General features: G+C 39.5%; 2 protein-coding genes across 3 annotated transcripts in view; one reads left to right on the plus strand and one right to left on the minus strand.

The window, feature by feature from the left end:
- Positions 1 to 22717, plus strand: part of RETREG1 (reticulophagy regulator 1) — a 75065-nt gene that overhangs the window by 39070 nt on the left and 13278 nt on the right. Inside the window, exon 4 of one of the 2 annotated variants that reach the window (XM_077785323.2) lies at positions 22417 to 22570. In XM_077785323.2, the coding sequence (XP_077641449.2) occupies positions 22417 to 22570 (154 nt within the window). The remainder of the gene's footprint in view (positions 1 to 22416; positions 22571 to 22717) is intronic. The other variant, XM_031503962.3, reaches the window with a different exon arrangement.
- LOC146768316 (uncharacterized) lies at positions 904 to 22447 on the minus strand. Its single transcript, XM_085571671.1, has 2 exons — positions 20984 to 22447; positions 904 to 18565 (listed from the first exon to the last, which is right to left on the minus strand). The coding sequence occupies exon 2, from the start codon at positions 18376 to 18378 to the stop codon at positions 17389 to 17391; it is 990 nt and encodes a 329-aa protein (XP_085427797.1). The 5' UTR covers positions 18379 to 18565; positions 20984 to 22447; the 3' UTR covers positions 904 to 17388.

A 22717-nucleotide genomic window follows, 5' to 3' on the forward strand; every position in this document is an offset into this window, starting at 1 on the left:
ATAAGTAAATAAGGTGATATTATCCTCCTTGCCTCAGTGAGATCAAGAGAAGAGTTGTAAGGAATTGTAAAAGTAAACAGTTTTTCTGCTCTGTGTACAGAGTGTGACCAAGAAATGAACAGTCCAAATCTGCACTTGAAGAGTTTGGAGTACATCAAGTTCCAAGGCTGAAATACAGGGATAGACTTGGTACTCAAAGCTTTTCAGCTTCTGAGTGTGATCATCAAATACATTAAAATAGAATATTTTGTAAAAAGGCATTTAACATGGTAAATTTATGTGATTGTGTAAGAGTATATTGCAGTGCATGGAAACTAAAGCAGCCCAAGTTGAATAAGAGGTTAGATTTTGTTTGCTTTAATTTTTGATGCTGTATTTAAATTTTAAATTGTATTCCAATGTGTTTGCAGATTTTGGTTATTTCTTTTGCTTCATTTCCTAATTAGAAGACATCACAAGTTCAGTCTGAAGATGAAACTTCATTAATTAAGATTTCTGAATTTAGCAGCTCAATTGTTTCAGGGTAAGGTTGAAGAAATTCAACTTTTAATTATTTCATCTATAACTATCAGAAGTAGGAAAAGAAAAACGAAAAGGAAAGAAAAAATATTACATTGCAATATGGAGGTATCAGTGTTCATGTAAAGTCTCAGTTGTAGACTTTATTAATGCTTCTTTATATATTGCATTGCATAATTTAGTCAGAGGACTTTACTCCTTTTTTTTTTTTTTAGGTCTTACTAGTCCTTTTGAAGAAATTTGTATGAAAAAAAGAAGAAAGGGTAGAATCCTTCATCGTTCTAAAAGTTAAACAGCTTTCCAGAAATTATGTATTACTCACAATGCACCATATATAGCTTAGTAAATCATAGATACATGGCATATCTTTTTTCCAGCTTTGCCTTTTTTTTTTTTTTTTAATTTATTTTTAACATGTGACATCTCCAAGACAATTCTTACTGTCCCATGCAGGACAGGCAGGTGTAAATCTTGCTGGGTTTCTTCCTAGAAAAAGAGATTTCTTATGTGAAGTTCTTTGGATGTAATGTGGATTTGAAAATATATTAAGAACAACAGGTTACCCTGTTCAGTGGAGGAAGGGAGCTGTGTGAAGGAGCAGTGCTGAGCCATGTGCTGAACAACAGACATAGGGATCCTTGGAGCCTTGGACTGTGTGACAAAGCTTCAGCAGCACAGATAAGGTTGCAGGGGTGTTGAAAATTAATAGAGACGTAGCTGGTGTAGCTGGAGTGACAGAATCCTTGTCATGCATACAGCACTTGGAGGAAAAGCTGTAGGAGGAAATCCATATTCAATTCACCTTCACAGACTCAATCAAAGTATTTTGGCAGAAAGCTACCTCCTGCCAGCATACTTTAATTTTTAAGGACTCTTTCAGCACAGTGTTCTGGTATTCCTATGTAAGATTAGTTGTGGCAGATGAGCTTGGAATCAGAACTTAAAAGCAATGCAATTAATCATTATTGAAAACTTGTCTTCCTATTCCTTATTTAAAATAATTACTAAGTTTTTGTGGATTTTTTTCATCTGTGAATTTAGTCATTGGAGAATAATTTGGCTTCTTCTGACAGCTTGTGACTGATGCTTTGCAGGGAGGAAAAAAAGGATTTTTTATAGTTTCTAAAATAACTCTGGTCTCATGTTTTCAAGCCTTTCACTTTATTAACGTTTGAGTGATTTAGCTTCTCATCATTTGGGTTGCTTCTTAAACCTGAGAAAAATGGGAGATATTGAGGAAGATTTCCAGTAGAAACAGAAAAATAAAAGTACTAAATGGGTGGTGATTCTCCCTCACATGACCAGAAGGAAAACAAACTGTTTGGCTTTTGACCGTGCTTGCTACTAAACACCCTGTCATAGTGTGTGAGGTGAGTCACGACTTGTTTATTTATAGCCATGGCCAATCAAAGCCAACTGCTCTGAACTTCATTCAAGACCAGCAGCTCTTAGAATGTCTTGTAAACATTTGCTCTCTGAGTAAGGAGCATCTTCCTGGCAGCAAGCAGCACAGGTGCCTGGATGGTGGCTCCTAAAACACAAAACAGACTAAAGATTGTTGCCTGGATTTTCTAGATTGGTAGAGAGAGACTGAGAATTCCCTTTCACATCTGAAATGCCAGACAGTGAGGATCTGGGACAAGATGACAGGTACTGTACTTTGCTTGTGCTGGCCTTCCTGTGCAGAGCAGCAAGGACTGAGACTTCATGTAATTAATCTGTGTGTGCTCCTGAGTGCTCAGCCTGAGATCAGTTTTCTCTACGTTGTAAATGATCTTCTGCTTCTTGAAGGCTTTGCCTCTAATTCTAACCTTCTCAGAAGGGAAGTGTGAGTCTTAATGTCTGATAGAAGGTAAATGGAACAGCTCTGAGATACTTCTTAAAATGAAGGTGAAGGGATGAAAATAGTGTGGTTTCTACCTGGTCACTTTTTCCTTCAAAGCCTCAATATGTCAGGCACAGAAGTAATTTTGTTGGAGCTGTGCTACGTACAGAACATTAACTCATTTCTGTGAGATAGGGACTGGGTCCATCTGAGGACTGACAAAACATTAACTCATTTCTGTGAGAAATGACAAGCAAAACTTTGAGGTATGCCTGTCTTTCTGAAGTTCTGCTTTTCTTTTAATTAGCTGATAAAACAGGACCAAAAAAAAAGTTATTAGATCCAAAACTTGGCAACAATTTTCAAAATACTGTTTTTCTCAAATATGATCCAACACATTCCCATTAAATAAATGCCCTAATTAAATTTAACCAAATAGTTTTTAAAATAGATATTTGAAATGTAGGTGTTACTGATGTTTGGCTATGACACAGTTTATAATCTAGATTTCTTAAAGTCCACATGGTTTTTCCAAAGGCTTGATGCTAATCAAAATGTTGACTCTAAAATGGTGTTTATGAAATATTTTATGTTGTAGAAAGAGTATTTGTCATGTATGTAGAAAGAGATGCTTTTTAGAAGTTAGTGAACAAAATGCCAAAATACAGAGTCAAATCTAAGAAATTCTGCAACTACAGGGATCAGAATCAGGCATTTCATTATGACTTTGGGTTTGATTTTTTCTAGTTAAATTTAAATCTAAACTTTAAATTTATGTGGTTGTTTTTCCAGTATATTTGTCAGTGTGTTGGGAGATGAAACACTGGAGATAGTTCTGGTTGTCTGTTTTAGAGCAGCACATTCAAGCACGGCCCCCTAACTGGATGAGCGTGGGTGAATGGATCCCCAGGAGCAATTGGGTCTCTGCTGGGGTGGAGTCACCTACACATTCCCGTTTGCAGGGATATTGACATAGATTACAATTAATTGTAGTTGCAGGTAGCATTTTTTCTTCTCTTAAGGAAATGTTGACTCATTACTGATAATCACCAAAGGACTAATTGCTCTTCTTCAAGAAATGTTTGGTGAGGGCTCACTTTATTCAATTGTTTATTTTTTCAGTAAAGAAATCTGGAAATATGTGTGATTTCTTAAAAAAAGTTTTCAGCTTTGTAATGATATCTAATTTATTTTGTTTGTAATTCTTTCTCTATAAAGGCTTGCAACAAAATTTGGCAACTAAACAGAAGGCCTAAGACTTTAAAACCTCTTTTTCTATCAAAGTTGAGAGTTTTTGTTTTGGAAGAAAAAAAGATAGCTTTTCTAAAGCAGTAACCTGGAAAATCATAACTGAGCCTGCTCTGCCTATTTACCATTTTTGAAGCTACTATTAAATTAACTGACCCTGATGTTCATCCCTCATCCTTCTGTGTCTTCCAATTTATTTTTCTGAAATTAATTTGCCTTTTTGTCTTGGTCATAACAAATAGGATATAACTGGAGAACATGGCTAAAGAAGTGCTAATGAGGCTTGATGGAGGTCAGAATATTTTGGTCCAAGTTAAACGAGGGAATAGAAGGAGGAGCTATGGGAGCTGTACAGGAGCAATTAATCTTACCATTTAAAAGGAAGAGATTGTAAATGTACAAATAATGGTGCAATTTTACAGGCACACTGAATCAAAGCTTCAGTTTGTATGCATTTAATAAGGGAGAGCAATAGCATTTTTGTGGAAGGTCCAGAATGGGCTTTGATCCCTGATTGGTTTCAGTGCAGTGCCCTCCTTGTAGGCCCTTCTCAGATGCAATTACTTCTTATATCCTCTCTCCAAGTTCATGTTCTACATCAGAAAATATGTACTATTGTGTAACAAGTGTACTTCATGAACATTGTTACATCATAGTTAAATATGTGGCATTGGTCAATACTCTCTTAGTCATACTGCAAAATAAAATGAAAAATAAACAAAGGAACAGATGCACAAATGCTTCTTAGTAAGGCTAGCCAAAAAGTGAAAGTTTTGAAGACATGGGTGGTCACAGATGAAGAACAGTGAGGAAACACATGGTCACGGGTAGAGGATTGAAAACAATTTAGCATAAGGAGATATCTTCCCTCAGTATTTCTTTATCATTGGGTCCATTGCAATTTTGGTGTAAGACAGTATGATTTTGTTTTTTCTTGAAAAATGACATTTTGTGAGGAATCTAATGATAGTCAAGAATGTATAAAAGACACTGTGGATATTGGTCCTGAAATGGTGTAAACATTTGGCTTTAGGAACTCTCAGTAATGCATCAGAGTAGTAAGGGACAATGTCCGTTTACAAAATACCTTAAAACCCATGGAAAAGGGTCAAAATGAAGTTGTGCACAGTTCATCTTGTTAGGTAACACAGAAAATAATTAAAAATATTCTTTGCCACTTGAAAATACAGGGTGGGTTTTTTTTTTGTTTTTTGTTTTTTGGTTTTTTTTTTTGTGCAGCTGTTCTACACTTCAGGGAATACTAAGGTCATCTTTCCTAGCTGTTTGACTTTGAAAGGCCTTGAGCTAGGAATATCCCAGCTGAAGAATGTGGAAGCTGTGAAGTAGCAAAATAATTGATTTTGTGAAAAAGCACTACAAGAGTTTTCTTTGCAAAAGAAAAATAATTCCAAAATAATTGCTTCCAACAGCTGGGCAGATCTGCTTAAAGTTCTGCAAATGGAACTTTATGGTCTTGTTGCTTAGCAAGGAGTTTCCTTACTTTTCTGAACAAAAATCTCTCTTGTGTTTGTAATCGTTACAAATGGGAACCTGACCTGAAAGATCCCAGCCTTTGGACCATCTTGGTAAAAGGGCAATAGCACACAGTAAACAGCATTATAGTCTTTGCTAAACAGAAAGCAAGTCAATAATAGTATTTACATGGCACTGAAACACTCTGTTCTCATGCAAAGAGAACATTAAAAATCTTAATGATTTAAGTGATGAATTTGGACTAATGACACTTGACTGTCAGATGATGCTTTGAGTGCATCTAGTAGCTGTTGTTCAGTCAAGGGAGTTGGGCAGGAGGAGTACAGGTCAGAGGAAGGGTTTCCTGTGGGAGCTGGCCTGCCAGTCTGCTCACCAGAGTCTGCCCAGAGGAGCTCAGCTTGGAAATGCCCCCATTTAGCTGGAGTATATTTTGTTTGTCTTAGCAGGACATTCAGCAAAAAGTGACAACACTTAATCCTGTCTGCTGTATTGAGGAATTTGTATACTGGAATCACCTTCAAAAAAAGCTGGAATTAACCAGTTTGTGTTCAGTCAGCTGAAGAAATACAATGCAGCTCCTTATTAAGACATCATAAGTTGACTGATGTATTATACCTGAATAGAAGAGATGAACACATGCCCTCCAAAATAAAATCTTAGTAATGGGTCATTTTTTTCATTTAAGCAATCTGTTGGACAAGATGAATTCCCCTGTCTCTTTGAAAAACACTTCAGTGTATTTTTAAAAGTTTGCTTTCATTTTCTGAAAACTTTATTCTCTACTAGTAATATAAGCAAAAGCTACCTTAATTTGTTGAATTAAGATTGTTTAGCAGGACACCAGTGGTAAAATGCTTCTGTGTCAGTTGAAGAGCAGAAAATATAATTATGGCTTTGGTTTAACACTCTGTGCAAGGAGTATATAGAGTAAGGGATGTCACATGGCCCTACCAATCTGCTATGCAGTCAAATGTGAAAGGCATATTGAGCCTCATCAAATGCTGATGATTTAAACATATTTCTTTTACAGTAATATTACAAAAAGTTCATCTTAGTCAGGAAATAAATGGGGGAAAGCTGTGAAATAAGATATTTTTTCAGCTTTTTATTCCACACCTTCCCTTGGAAATAAACCAAAATAGGAACAGCAAATTGGACTGATACACTGTTAATAAAAAGCACAAAATTGAAGTGTCAGATGCAGATAGACAAGGCTAGGAAGAAAACACTTTTAAGAGTTTGAGAAGCAAGATACACAGCATAACACAATTCATTTAGTTCTTACAAACAATGTATTTGAAGTACTGGAGGTATGATAATTAGAGGAGATTTTTAGATTGAGAAATGTTAGCTACTCTTTAAGGCTAATAACTATATTCTCCAGCTTCAATTTAAAAACGAGATCTGTGTCTATATCTTAGAGATTCCAAGGGTGCCAAATCCTCAACATTGAAGGGATGGTTGAGTGTGATCTGTTAAAGGATGTTAGCCACAGTACCACATGTTAGCCTAAATCCGTGCAGCACCTGTGGATTAGCAATGGGAAATAGGGTGCATATGGATATCTACAAGCTGAAGAGATTTCTGTTAGAAAAGCTTTGCAATATTTGGAGCAAAAAGGTGGTATATGAAAATTCTCCCTGAAGTCTAAGAATGGAGTATTTGTAGATGCATCATGTTTTTGCTTTTTCTTTTGTGGAAGTCTTTGATGCAAGGACAATTTTACATGGTAACCCAATGATTCATTTACATTGCAGGTCTTGTTAACTTGGTCATAGCCACATGACACAAATATAATTATTTTAGTATACTTAATGATTGCATAGGATCCAAAAGTGGCACAGGATAGAGCCCAGTTCTACATAGTCACATTTAAAATTAGCCACATAGGTCATTAGGATGCTGTGCTGTGAGTTCAGTAGTGCTGGTCATTCTGTCTTTTCACATAGTCCTCATAACATCCACAAATATGTTACATTGTGTGTCTGTAAGGCTAATCAATAGTGCATTGTGTTCCACCACAGTTTGATAGTAGCTTTTAGAGGTTTTCCCATTGGTACTTTAATATACTTAAATGTGAAATTTCCTTTTAACACAATTTTATATATTGGAAAGAGAAAGGGGTGTTTATTTTCATTTTTAGTATATGTCCTCAAATTTCTATGTAAAATAAAAAATTTACACAAACCTTTTTAGTCTAGATACTATTTTAAATCCTTTATCTCTGTACCTTAATAATTTAGAAGAAAAATTTTAAAACCTACTTTTTTATAGATCTTCAGGTATAAAATGTTTGCTTCAGAGAAACACTGTATCATTATAATCATTCCCTTCTGCACTGTGATGACTTCTTTCTTACAACAGGAACCTGTGAAAACTCTGAAAGGGTAGACTTGCTTGATTGGGGTTTGCTAACAATTTACACCCTGGATATCATTAAGTTTCATTATGAACTCCTGGTTGCCTATTTGACCTATGATATCCAGATCCCTTACATTTGCACCATTCAATAGGTTCTATATACTACCTTTTTAGAAACTACCAAATAGCCACATTACCTATATTTTAATTTACATTTCTTTGAGAATGTAACTTTGGGTTCTTCCACCTTGACTACTACATTCGAGGTTACCCTGAAAATTATAGAGTACACAGGCTTCAAATGTGTGTGGTTACAGTTGGGAAATCAGGAGGGTTTAGAAGCTCTATAATTACAAACTCTATGTTTATGTGGGTACAGGCCTTCTGATCCACCCCATCATGGTGTTCTCCTGTTACTGCTGCATTTCTGAGTAGTGTATCTGCATGAAGATACATAGAAAACAATCCGGCACAGCACGAAGAGATCTTTAAACCAGTAACATGAGATCTGCTGACCTTTCTGAGAGAAATGTGATGGAGCTTTGCTTGAAAAGATGTCTATCTATGAAGTGGGAGCATGACACCATCAGTCATTTTTAGCAAAAGTAATGCTTCTGCCTCTTCTGGCCAGGGTTTGTGACTGTGATCAGTGGAAGCATCTGGGTGGTAGAGTGTTTCAGGTTTTTTTTACAATTACTAGGCAACAGTTTATATATTTGCTCAGTTATAGAAATGATGCAATAGGCAGAAAGATCTGAGTAATTTATTTTTTCTGAACGCACTCAACCTTATTGATGGTAGTTTTAGAATGGAAGTGTAGCACTGTATATCAAACTAAGGATAAGTGATGGGAACATAAAATGTTATTCTTTCTAAATGACCCACAAAAGCCTTTGAAAGTGTTCAGAGTTGGCTCTTATCCCCAATGAAGCACTTGGACACCAGTCCCTAAAGCTGTTTTGGCAGGAAGTATAGGGGTCACATTTAAGTAATGTACTAATATTATGCTGAAATAGATTTATATTCTGAAATAGATTTATATTCTTGGTTGACTTATGTCATAGTCAGGTACTCCACATTCGTCATTTACATCGCTTCACATGTCTTCTTTTTCCCTTTTTAACTTTAAATGTGACTACTGGAAAATTAATTTCCCTGGAGTATGCATCATTGTGCGCATGTTTCCTTTTGATCTATTGCAGGCTTAATAGTTACCTCTTTTTTCTTCTGGTTGATATATTCCACTATTCCAAAATCTAGTTTCATCAGAACAGCCTTTATTTTGCTGCACAGGGGAGTAGCCTATCCATAAGAATTGCAGTTCTCATAAACCAAAACCCTTGTGTAATATTTTCCTGAAGCCACTATCAGAGGTGATGGAAATTGAAATCTCTCCTGTGGGTGGGATGCAGACAGAAAGTTCTGTGTAAGGTTTCTCATCCCTCCAGCTGGGTTCCTGCAGTGAGCTCTCTGAGTTACGTTATGGTTTGATTTGCATCCTCTCTCGTGGGCAAATATCTGCATTCAGTGCCTTGTATGGCTGGGAAGTTGCAGAAGTCACCTAGTCCAAGACACAGGGCTCTGCGCATTTCAGGCACACGGTTTTAAATAGTTCGTTGTTTGTTTTTCTCAAAGGGGAGGAAAAGCCCCTCACCCTGACTGTTTTGTAATGTAAGAGGAAATCTCGCCACTGCAACACCATCAATACTATAATACCTCAGGAACAGGGCACCAGTTTTGGGGTTCGGACTTTAATGAACCTTTCCCTGTGGCTGGAGCCGCTGTTTCAGGCAGGTGGCGGTGCCCGGACAGTGTCCCCGCCGTGTCCCCCCGCCCCTCCCGTCCCTGGCTGGTCCCTGCGGTTGTGCCACCGCGGTTGTGGCGAACGAGGACAGCCGGGAGGCAGGGAAGGGTCTTCGCGGATCATTTTTGACCGAATCGTGCCCTTTTACAATAGCGAGGCTGCAGAGACCGCGTGTAGCTGATGGGAGTTTGATCTGGCCGTCTGTGTGTCCCCTGATGGCTGTGCATCGACCCCTATACAGTTATTTTTTCATAATGTAGATTTTTATTTATCTTGTAATTCAATCTACTTATGACAAAAAGTTTACTATTAATGCATTAGACACGTAATGAGTTATATACTCAGTGAAATGACCCGAGTTGCTCATGGCTGGCTTGCATTCACTGCGAACAAATGTGGGTGTACTCGGCAGTGTATTATGTGAAAAGTTACTCAGTAAAGTTGGTGTCGAATTGTGTTCAGATTCTCAGTGTTTGCACAGTGGTTCATCCATTCTTTGTGCGAGTTTGACTTGACAGTTGTTATAAATTGTGACACGACAATTTGAAGTGTCTTAATTCAATAAAGCAATTTTATTTAAAATAGCAAGCGAGTAAGGCAGGCAAAGCACAGCGCTGGGCAGCCGGGAGTCTCCTGCTCCACCAACGGCGCGCAAAAATGTTCTGTCCCAACCTTCCTTTTATCCCCCCCCCTTCTCCTTGCAGACGTGACTCTCCAGATGTAGTCTGAGTCTGGTCGTTGTGATAGCTTCTAAGTCTCTTCTTTTGAGATACAGCAAGCAGACCAGATACACACACCCAGGACTTTAATCTCAACCTCCTTATCACCTTGTAAGCAAATAAGCATTTCAAAGACACACCAGTACATTCTTATGCAAACCAAGGTAAGCAAGCATACCACAGTCTTGCTTCAGTGAACAAATGATCTTCCACTTATCTCAATTCCCCCCTTTTTCTTGTTCATCTTTATTTTGTTCACTGAATCTTTGTAACTCTTGGTGACTTAGTATTAGGGTCTCATCTACATCGTGTATGGGTTCATATTTTGCCCTAATGAGCATTAAATGTGCTGCCTCTAAGCGTCCCTTCATTATTTCTATTGCCTTATTGAAGATGCATGGCCCGAAGGTCAGTCCCAATATTATCAGTATCAGAGGTCCTGCAAGGGTGGATAACAAGGTAGTTAACCAAGGAGATTGATTGAACCATGATTCATACCAACTTTGCTGTGCCTCTCTTTCCCTCTTTCTTTGCTCTAATCTTCTCCTTAATTCTGCCATGGTGTCTGTAACAACTCCAGTATGATCAGCGTATGCACAGCATTCCTCCTTCAGGGCTACACACAGTCCCCCTTGTTGTAATAATAGCAAGTCTAAACCCCTTCTGTTCTGCAACACCACCTCAGATAGGGACCTTAATGATTTTACCAATCCATCGATGGCCTGCTCAATTTTACTCAGATCTTCATCTACTGAAATTCTTAATGCTTTAAATTCCTTTTGTTGATTTACTAGGGATGCCACCCCAGTTCCAGCTCCTATTCCCCCGATGGTAAGGAGAGTTGCAATAGTTAAGGCAGTGAGGGGTTCCCTTTTCATTAGATGGTGTTCTGGCACAGTTTGTTGTTCATATATGTAGTCACTTGTATGGTAGGTAATTCTGGGCATAATCGTTACCTGGATGCAGTAGTCTTGGCTTGGATTAAACAGTTTCAGTGAGATGCACGGTGTGACACCCAGAGTGTTACATACCCACTTAGTGTTAGCTGCTGGCAATAGCCAGTCAGCCGGTTTCTTTCCACCTGTTTCTATTACTCCACAAAGGTTGTGTTCTCTTTGTGTTGGGATTTTTCCTATGCATCTCCCTTTCCCTGTTACCTGAGCCAAGGTAAGCCCCGGTGTTGTCTCTTTACCCTTTTTCCACAAACACTGATTCGGATTAGTTCTATTCACTCTTCTGGGCTTTGCAGTGACCCCTATGGCTTCATAAAATGGGGGTCTTAAATTATAGCACAGCCAACAGTCTTCCGTCAGTTTTGGGTTGGTTCTATTTAGGACACCATAACTCGCTTTCATAACCTTCCAGAGTATATTACCCTCCTGGGTTTTTTCCTGTTTGTCTCCTGAAGTGTTTTCATTCTGAATTTTATTCTGGGTCTGATCCCTTTCTTTTGTTTGGTTGGCTAAAACAACCTCCTTTTCTAATAACACTGGGTTTGGCCCTACAGGTTCAGGATCAGGGGGCACAATTTCTTTCTTTATAAATATTAAGCTACCAAAATTGCCAAAATCAGCCGAATATAAACGAACGCCCCAAGTTTTTCCAATTAACCATATACTATCCTCTGGCCTTAATGCAGTAATTTTGTATATTCCTGCAAATATTTTCTGGGGGTTTATGACCTGTCCAGTAGCCGGGAGGGATACAACCATCTGGCTTCCAGACCACCTTAATGTATGAATCAGGAGTGGGGGGGTCCCATGTACCAGCTATTGTTTCACAACCCCAATATGCACAGTAATATTGTCCAGGACTATTGCAATACCCTTTACCAGGATTCGAAGCAGGACACATATAAAACGATGAAACCCAATGGGAACCCCAACGAGTACCTAAGGATGCCACAGGTAACTGGAAAATGGGAGCTCCAGCTGTAGTATTGCTCCTTATAACTCGTGAATCCTCCCATCTTCCTAAAGTCCACTTGAAAGGTTCATGAGTTGTTATTTCCGCAGTATTACAAGATATACAAAGGAAAATCACAAGCAGTAAGCAAATGGCATGTGGGGTCTGGTTTCTCACACTGCAACAATTATACCCTTGTGACTTCTTTCCCTCTATTAGCTGGTTATCACCAAAATACCCTTGAGCCCAAACACTATTTTTGCCTTTGTTACTCCCAGTCTCGGGGTAGTTCTGCAAAATATTGCTTGCGTATTCCATCCTGAGGGCTCCTTCCTCCACAGCTGTTTACTCCTCTGCCTCGCCTGTCGACTCGGGTGCTTCGAGCCACAGGGTGTACCATCTTCTCGGCAGCAAGAGTATTCTTCAGGAGGGGATTTATGCCCTCTAGTGCCTTGCCGCATGCAATAAGAACGCCAATTCTGATCTTTTACCTCCGGTGCGGTACAACTGACCCCTTTTAGGTCTTTCCTACAAAGGCCTTCTATGATCTCTGCCACAAATGGGCTCGGCTCGTTTGTATGGTAGCAGTAATAGTCTGGGTGAATGCCCTTTGAGAAAATTTCCCACCACTCTTTAGATTCCAATTGGATTTCCCCTCTAGTCACTTTACAGGTCAGTAACCAAGCTGTAATCTCTCTTTGTACGTTCTAACAGGAATTGCAAGTTCCTCGTGGAGGATACCCTCTGTTGCAATGTGACCACCACCGTTCTCCACACACCTTACAGATATAGCATACAAAAGGATAGCAATTACAATTTTGATTTTTACACTTTACTCTAACACTTGAATTACTAATTAGTCTACTATCTAAGTAATATAAGTCTGATGTGTATTCAATCTGATAAGAGTCCATTAGTTTCTCTGTAACTTCAATTTCAGGTTCCCGGGAGGACTGGTTACTTGCCACACAGTGTTGTTAACTGGTCCTTTTACTCGACTGGCATGTGTCCATCCTCTTTCTGCAGTCCGAATTGCAGTTTCTGTAGTGAGTAACACAAGATAAGGACCTTCCCATTGTGGGGTTAGTGTAGATTCTTTCCAGGATTTTATTAACACATAGTTTCCTGGGTGTATTTTATGTATTTTTAAATCTAAAGGGGGTCTTTGCGTAATGATTCCTTTTTCCCAAAGTTCATTGCAGCGTTTCATTAAGGCAATAATATATGAGGTTATTTTATAGTCCTTCAACCGGGGGTGGTCTCGGGGTTCCTCCAAATCATATGGCATCCCGTATAGCATTTCAAAAGAGGAAATCCCAACATCTGCTCTGGGTCTTGTTCTTATGTACAATAGGGCTAAAGGGAGACACTTGACCCATGTCAATTTTGTTTCTATTATTAATTTGGTTACTTGCTTTTTTAGTTCCCCATTCATTCTTTCCACTCTTCCCGAACTTTGGGGATGACATGGGGTATGGTATTCCCACTTAATTCCCAGAGCATGTGAGATATCCTCAGTTATTTTGGACACAAAGTGGGGTCCCCTATCAGAATCTATTGTTTCTACTATCCCATATCTAGGGATTATTTCTTCTAATAATATTCTGACCACTGTCTGAGCAGTAGTCCGAGTAGTGGGATAAGCTTCTACAAAATGGGTGAGATGATCTACTATTACTAACAAATATTTATATCTACCCACTTTAGGCAATTCAGTGAAGTCTATTAATATTTATATCTACCCACTTTAGGCAATTCAGTGAAGTCTATTTGTATTTTGGCAAAAGGCCTGTGAGCTAATTCCCTTCCTCCCATGGGCCTTTCCCTAAGATGTTTTCTGTTTACTTTTTGACAGATCAGACAATCTCCCACTACTCTTTTAGCCAAATCATAGATTCCAATACTCATATATTTAGTGGCAAATTGATCTACTAATGCCTGAGTTCCCCAATGAGTCTGGTCATGCAATCTTTGCAAAATTTCTGAGGCCTTGCTTTTAGGTAAAACAGTTCTCCCATCTGGGAGCTTCCATTGCCCTTCAGACCCCTCCTCAATTCCCATCTTTTGTAATTTTTCCTTTTCTTGAGTGGTAAAACTATATATTTGCCATTTTTCTTTGGGGGAGTCCACAGATACAGTGTCGCTCTGCCCCATGTCCCCCCGAGTTCGTAGGGCTGCTTTCTTGGCTTCTTGGTCAGCTAAATTATTTCCCCTGTTTCTAAAGTCCAATCCTCTCTGGTGTCCCCTTAAGTGGACCACAGCAATTTGAGCCGGGCAATTTGAGCCGGGCCCCTTAAGGCATTTAAAACTTGGACAATTAGCTCTTGATGAATTAGATCTTTTCCCTGTGAGTTTATAAGTCCCCTCTCTTCCCAAATTTTTCCAAATGTGTGCACTACCCCATATGCATATTTAGAGTCTGTGTATATTGTTCCAATTTTTCCTTTTAATAACCTTAAAGCCCTGAGTACTGCATATAATTCACAAGCTTGTGCAGACCAGGAGTTACTTAGTGGTCCGGATTCAATTACCTTTAAATCTTTTTCTGACTTTTTTACAGGCAGGATGGGAGTATTGAAGGGAGACATACAGGTCTCTAAAAGCCCTTTTTCCAATAACCTATCTATTTCAGGTTTTAGTCTTAATTTTCCCTCCCTAGGGATAGGGTATTGTTTTATTCTTACGGGTTTGCCAGGATCACTTATTTCCACTGAGAAAGGCTTAATCTGCAATTTCCCCACCGTTTCTGGGGTATACCACACCTCAGGATTCATTTTCTTTTCATCCTCCACCCTTAAAGGGCAGAGCTTTATCTGTAATTCTTTATTTACAACTTCTAAATTAATACCCAATTCTATTATCAGATCTCTCCCTAATAAATTGTAATCTGCTTCAGGTACCAGTAGTAAAGAACTGTTAGAGGGAATGCCGCGGGAGACAAGACTCATGATATCATGATCATCAAGTCTCAGTTTATTGTGACAGATTACACAGTTTATATATGTTCGTTAATTAGCTCATACATATTGCAAAAGCCAAGCTCATGATTGGTTGCTATGTGACTTGTACTATTATCTTAAAAGTATCTTTATGATCGATACATGCCTGTCCAGCTGGCCTTGCAGTTAGAACAGCTTAGTACTCCTTTGTTCTTCTCTATCTACTTCTACATACCAAGCAGTTTCAATATCCTGCTTTCTGCACACCATCTACTCTTCAGGGCCATGCGAACTTTGCAGCAGTCACATAGCCCTCCCTATTTGGATTAATTTTACAGTATCATGTCCCTTGTCGTTCAACCATTCCTCTGTCAGGCTCTCTTCATCTCCCCCGTTTTCCTTTTGTACAAGAAGGTGTGCATTCAGCATTTTCTGCAAAAGCTGCTGCATCAAGCCTTGCAAGCAAGTAAACACACAGGGCAAAACAAGCAAAAGTATCACAATTATGCTTAGAACTATTATACCGTATTTGATAATGTCTCTTAACTATGGTCCGATCCCCAATCCTTTTAGCTATCTTTTTAAACCTAATCTATCCTCTACCTTTAACTGTTGAGTTAGCTCGGTCAATTTTCGTATTTGCTTATGGATAGATGTAGCGTGATCAGATAAGTTCATACAGCACATTCCTTCAAATTCTTCACAACTATGACCTTGGGCTAGAAGAAGTAAATTAGTGGCAGCTGCTCTGTTTTGCAGAACTGCATGACAGATACTACCTATATTTGTGGCAAGCTCACTTAACATTTTAGATGAAATATTATTTTTCTGTCCAGGAGGCTAGGATTTTTAATTGTGTGAGAGCTTGCACTGAAGCAACTCGTGGGGTGAAAAATGAGGTTAGTATTACAGAAGTGCACCCCACTTCATATTTCTCATGTTTTTGATTGTTCTGTTTAACATGAAAGGAACAAACTTAATTCTAAATACAAACTATATTTATGATAAACTTAATGTTATGCTTTTGATTATCTAATTGATTGTCCCTCTTTTTCTTTTGCCATTGAAAAGCAATGGTAAAATGAACAGAAAAATCACAGGCATTACTAAAACTCATTAAAACTTAGTTAAAAAAGTCTATAACATAATTAAAAACACACTTATGAAAAAACCCAAAGTCTACAATCTTCTGTGGGTGAAACACAAATCTTTGCACAATCCACTTTTGCTGTGCATCCTCTGATTTACTTGTGGAGAGATTAGTGTTCTCTTGAAATTGATAAGTTTAACATTCTTCAATGAAATCTATCCAGATTCTGCACCTGCTAAAACACAAACAAACTCAACACTCCCCACAGGGACTGGAGGGTCCTCTCTCAATTCTGTTTCTTAAAATTTGCATGAAGAAATGGAAATATCAACATCTTTATAATAAACATGAAAAAACATCAAGAACAAAACAATGCATATAGTAAAGAAACTAACAACAAATAAAAATCAATCAGATAATACACAATTAATATTACATATAAAATCACAGTTACCAAGTGCTACACTATCAAATTGTCATCCCAGAGTCTGCAGCAGCTGATAAACCTTAAAACAACAGAGATTTGGATAAAACATGTCCGGATCATGTCTCTCCAAAACTCCCTTTGAGGCTCAGCTGCCCTACATGGTCAAATTGTCAAGCCAAAAGGACTTGAATACTTTTTGATGCAGAAAACACCTGGGTCAATCACACCATCCACGTAGAGCCAGAGCTTGGCCAGAGCTCAAACTCTAATTGGAGGATATGTTTTAACACATTATAAAACAAAAGTCCTAGAAATAACAGTTATAAGTAAAAAACCTTATTATTAAAAATTTTATCAAACTATCAAATAATTGAACCTGTCTAAAATCTCTTTCAAGACAAAAATTCTCTAAATACAACAAACCCTTTCTTCAGAAATCTGAAAATTTGAAGTCTGAAATCTTGAACTAAAATTTGGACAATGAATTTTTAAAGGAAGATGAATTGCAGCTGCATAAAAGATTGGATAAAGAAAACACATGAGTAGTTAAAAAATCAAAAACACAGGATCCTGAAAAAATATCTTGTAATCAATCACCTAAAGAGACAATAAAACATATGAAAACTGACTGTAAATACTATAACAACACCTTAATACCTTAATACCTTAATAATAATTCTTATCACAAAAATCAGACAACTCACATTTTATGATCAATCTATTAACAAGAAATGTTTAAAATAGTTTAAGACAATCCTTTTAAAGCACTCATATAACATTAGTAACAATCACTACTTATCATTACTTACAAAAACTTAACAATCACTATTTATCGTATTATCTATAAAACTTAAAAATCACTATTACTTATATTATTATCTATAAAAACCCAAAGACAGAGATTACAAACTCAATACTAAAATTCCATCAGATGACATTTTCTTAACTCTTTGTTTTCAGAGACATTTTTGGTAATTAAATCATTACTAAAATTTCTATCTTTATACAGTGATTTTTATCTATATCATATTTGAAATAACATTGATTCACATAATGTTCATCCTTCTTGGTATCTTGGAAAACACTCGGTACTGCTGTACTTTTTCATTACGTCCTCTGACTCTTGTAAGGAATTGGAAAAGTGCTGTTGAACTTTTTGCTGTAGTGTTGCGATCCCGCCACCGGTGGCGCTGCTGCTCTCGGCGTTGTCGCTGCCATGGCAACCAGGACTGTGCCGCCATCTCCGCCGCCATTGCTGGGCGCTGCGGGGAGATGAGGGGCGGCGCCGCCTCGCTCCCGTCCTTGTTGTGTCACCTTGTGGATGGGAGAAGAGACACCCCCGCCACGGCCGCGCCCCGCCTGCTCCGACTGCAGCACGGCTGAGCCCCAGGAACGCCCCTCTCCCCCCTTGCGCTGTTGCTCGGGAACAAGGAGCCTTCCATCTCTCGGCTGATGTTCGCTCCGCCCCGGGCTCGCCTCTGGCTCGGTGCTGGCCGTCCCCGCTCTGTCTGGCCCCGCGCCTGCTCCGTTCTACCTGATCCCCGTTCACACAAAGTGAATTTGGGATCCCAGTCCCGTTGCATAAAGCAATTTGGATCTCAATTTCCAGCACCTCAATGCTACTAGTGTCTATGGGAGGTACAGGCATTTCAGAAGCAGAGATGGGAATGGGAAAATTTGTGAGAACCGGAGGGTTTGGCTCACTGGAGAGAAGCGAGGGTTTACATTCCTTATTTTTCTCCAGAGCTGTCCATATCACTTCCACCGCCCTCTTTTCTGCCTGACACATTAACAATTCGTTATCAACCACTCTCCAAAGTTTACTCATTTTCTTGCCCGGTTTATCCTCATCTAACACTAATTCCCACAACTTATCCCTATATCTTCTCCATTCTGAAAGTTTATGAACACTATGGGGGTTAACGAAAAAGCCGTAAGACTCAGCATGATGCAATAGCGAAGGGAGATCCTTATCTAAGTCAATCCCCCTAATCTGCCTTTTTCTAAGAGAAGCACTAAATAAATCATATGCTGCTTGCCTTTCCATGATTACGTCGGTACCGTTGCTGGCTCCTTCAGGCTTCGGCAGCACGTATCGGCTGAGCCCGCTTCTACGGTCACTCAGGGCGCGGAGAAGAGCGTTTCGCCTCTTCTCTTTATTTTCGCCGTCCTTCCAGCCGCAGGACCCGCACTCCAACGCAGCACCTCTCTCGCCTTAGGCTCGGATCAGGTCCCTGCTTTCGGGCGCCAGTTGTTAGAGGGAATGCCGCGGGAGACAAGACTCATGATATCATGATCATCAAGTCTCAGTTTATTGTGACAGATTACACAGTTTATATATGTTCGTTAATTAGCTCATACATATTTCAAAAGCCAAGCTCATGATTGGTTGCTATGTGACTTGTACTATTATCTTAAAAGTATCTTTATGATCGATACATGCCTGTCCAGCTGGCCTTGCAGTTAGAACAGCTTAGTACTCCTTTGTTCTTCTCTATCTACTTCTACATACCAAGCAGTTTCAATATCCTGCTTTCTGCACACCATCTACTCTTCAGGGCCATGCGAACTTTGCAGCAGTCACATAGCCCTCCCTATTTGGATTAATTTTACAGTATCATGTCCCTTGTCGTTCAACCATTCCTCTGTCAGGCTCTCTTCAAAGAACCTATACCAAATTTGGAATCAGTTTCTACCATCACATCCTTGATAACAGATACCTCAAAGGGCTCTCCTTTTGCCCCAATTACATGTACAGTGTCAGATGACTTTTTACATCCAAGCGGCAAGGCTTGCACCATGGATCTTTCAGCCCCAGTATCCACTAAAAATTCCATCTCTTGTTGTTGGGGTCCCACTTTAAGCTTTACCAAGGGCTCCTTATGATGTTTCTTCCCCAACAAATAGAGCCCTTGACACCCCTAATCTTCCTTAAAGGCCTTCTCATCCGCTATCCATTGTCTGCATCCCCTCTTCATATGTCCCTTCTTTCCACAGTAGAAGCAGACAATTTCACGACCTCTTCCTTTTCCTTCCCTAGAAATATAACTCTGCTCCCGATTCTCCCTTTGTTCTACATTCCTTGCACGGGAATTAGGGTTAGGCCCTTCCCGCACAACTGCAGCCATAATCCTCACCTGTCTCTTGAAATTCTCATCCTCCCTTCTCACAAAAACCTTCTGCGCTTCCCTCAAGAGCTCCTCTAATCCTCTAGTCTGCCATCCGTCCAACTTTTCTAGTTTCCTCCTAATATCTACTCATGCATTTGCCACAAACTGCATTTTCAACACCACCTCTCCCTCCTGGGTATCAGGATCTATCCCAGAATACAAGCGGAAGGCTTTCCTTAAGCGCTCTAACCATTCCGTGGGATCCTCATCTTTTTTTTGTTGTAATCCAAAAGCCTTCTTCACATTCTGCCCCTGCAGAACTGATTGTTTTATTCCCTGAATGATGATGTTTCGCAAATCACCCATGTGAGTGCGATGCAAGGGATCCTGGTTATTCCACTGGGGATTTTGTAGGGGCCACTTTATATCTGCTAAGGGTCCTTGGTGGTGTTTATCATCCCATATCCTCATACCCATTTCCCTTATCATCCTCCTTTCCTCTGCCGTGAACAAAATCCTTAGTATTGACTGTAACTCCTCCCATGTGTACACATTGGGCCCCAAAAATTGGTCCAACCGTTCTGCCACTCCTAGAGGATCGTCCAACAAATGTCCCATTTCCTTCTTAAAGTCCCTGACTTGCCCAGAGTCTAAAGGCACAGTTACATAGGCAACCCCTGCTATTTGGGGTGGCTGACCTTCCTGTCCCGCTTGGGGATTCGGGATCATACCAATGCTTTGTTCTCTTAGGGGAAACATCCCCAATTCCTGTTCCTTTTTCCTAGTCTGACTTCTAGTTACCCTACGATTGTTTTCCCTTGTTCCTCCACTCTCTGCCTCATCATCAGAGTCTGAAGGAGCCGTGGGGACCCCGGGGCCAACCGGGTCTACAGGCAGCTGGGGATATATATTTTGACTAGCAGGGGGTGGGAGTGGAGGAATATATGGAGGAGGAACGTAGGGGGGCATATTATCTTCCTCCTTGTGTTTCTTGTTCTTTTCCCTGGCTGATAAGGCAAATAGTTTTGTCCTTGTCTCCCCAACTGTCCACAGGGAAGCATATTCGCTCTCTTCTGAATCAAAGGCTTCCTTTGAGTTAACATATATATTTAGAGCCTGACAAATCCAATCCTCAAAGGACCCGAATACCGGCCAATACAAATAGTCTTCCCTAATTTGTTTCCCCCCCCACACTTCCATACAATAATGTATCATTTTAACTTTGTCTTTCCCTTTTCTAGATGGGAAAGCATCCCAATTAATTATCATCAAACCCAAGGGGCTATCCCTGGGAATCTGGGGAAGCTTAGCATGGGTCCCCTCTCCCATGGGACCAGAGAGCTTGCTTTTCCTCTGTCCCATCTTCCGGAGTGCACTCAATTTCTCACACACATGCTCCCCTGGTTCGTGGCCCAGCCCCTCGCGGGGAATGGAAAACGTAGTAATACAGAGTCCGCACTCACTTGGTCTCTACGAGACCTCTCACACACAGCACTCTGGGAAAACCACCCCAAACCGAGCGGGTAACCGGCCTATACTCACGCGTCCTGCGTCTTCACTCGGTTCTTCGTGCACAAAGTTTACAGGGGTAACCGGTTCTCCTTTGCCCGTTACTCAATTTAGGTTCGTCGGTGGAGAGTGATCAGAAAGCCTGGGGCAGCCGGGCTGCCATAAGGGCGGGGCGCCTCCCGATCGTCCCGTAGCGACTGATCTACTTCTCCATCCGAGTCACGGCACCAAATTGTTATAAATTGTGACACGACAATTTGAAGTGTCTTAATTCAATAAAGCAATTTTATTTAAAATAGCAAGCGAGTAAGGCAGGCAAAGCACAGCGCTGGGCAGCCGGGAGTCTCCTGCTCCACCAACGGCGCGCAAAAATGTTCTGTCCCAACCTTCCTTTTATCCCCCCCCCTTCTCCTTGCAGACGTGACTCTCCAGATGTAGTCTGAGTCTGGTCGTTGTGATAGCTTCTAAGTCTCTTCTTTTGAGATACAGCAAGCAGACCAGATACACACACCCAGGACTTTAATCTCAACCTCCTTATCACCTTGTAAGCAAATAAGCATTTCAAAGACACACCAGTACATTCTTATGCAAACCAAGGTAAGCAAGCATACCACAGTCTTGCTTCAGTGAACAAATGATCTTCCACTTATCTCAACAGTGACTTGCCTGTGCATGTCTATTATTATTTGTTGTTTCATAAACCAGGTTTGTTGTAGATGTTCTGTTTACTCCACAAAGGTATCTGATGTGACTATTTAAGCTCAATATTGGATAAACTCATCAAGCCCCAAATGTGATAGACACATATGCTATCCCATGATTTTCTGAAAATTCTTTCGTACAGGTTTTTTTTTTTTTTCTTGGGGGGGGGGGGGCGTTGTTATTTTGTTTAAAGGACTGAACAGTCATAAGATAAGCTTTAGAAAGTCCTTTCAATATAATAGCAAAACTAAAATTCAGTAGGAAAATTAATGTAAACATCAAGACTCCAAGATCAATTTCTTTTTTTCTAGGTTGGGTAGCAATTTCATTATCATAGATGCAGAACAAGATTTAAAAATAGAAAATAAAAAGCACAAGGATTAAATGCATAAAATGAAATGTATTAATATGTGTGGCCATGTTGTGGCAATAAAAAGTACTGTGGTATATTTTTAAAAGACAAAATAGTATTTAAAAACAAGTTTGGGGTCAGTTGCTTGATTTAGATGACAACTGTGCCTACAACTCAATATCTTCATATGACAAGAATGAATAAGCAGTAATTTTTTATAGACTGAAAACTGCTACTACTGAACAGATTAATTTATTTTTAGTTAAGATCAAATTAGATCAACTTAGAAGATAAAATATGAAGAAACAAACACAGGTGTTTCTAGCATAGCAATAGCCATTGGATTGCCAGAGGCTAAGAGTTTACATGATGTTTTCAACCAGTTTCAACTTCCATATGAACTGTAAAAAAGTCGGGTATTTTTGTTTGTTTTACTCAGATGGAAATTCACTGATTCCTGTCAAGACTACAGACCCAGAATAAATCAGTGCATTTCAGAAACACTGATGAATTTATTTGTATTTCTTCAAGAAATGTCCCACTTTAAGGAACAAAACCCTGGCAAGGTAAGCACTCCCCAGTAAGATTTACAGTTCTATAAGATTCAATAAAAAGGTGAGATAGATTTAGAAAAGACAAAACAAGTGAACAAACAAAAAAAAAGTACATTCTGACACAGTCATGAGTTTCTGCTAACTTTTTTTTTTTTTTTT

Source organism: Lonchura striata, chromosome 2, assembly GCF_050655825.1.
Source record: "Lonchura striata isolate lonStrDom1 chromosome 2, ASM5065582v1, whole genome shotgun sequence".
NCBI classification, from domain to species: domain Eukaryota; kingdom Metazoa; phylum Chordata; class Aves; order Passeriformes; family Estrildidae; genus Lonchura; species Lonchura striata.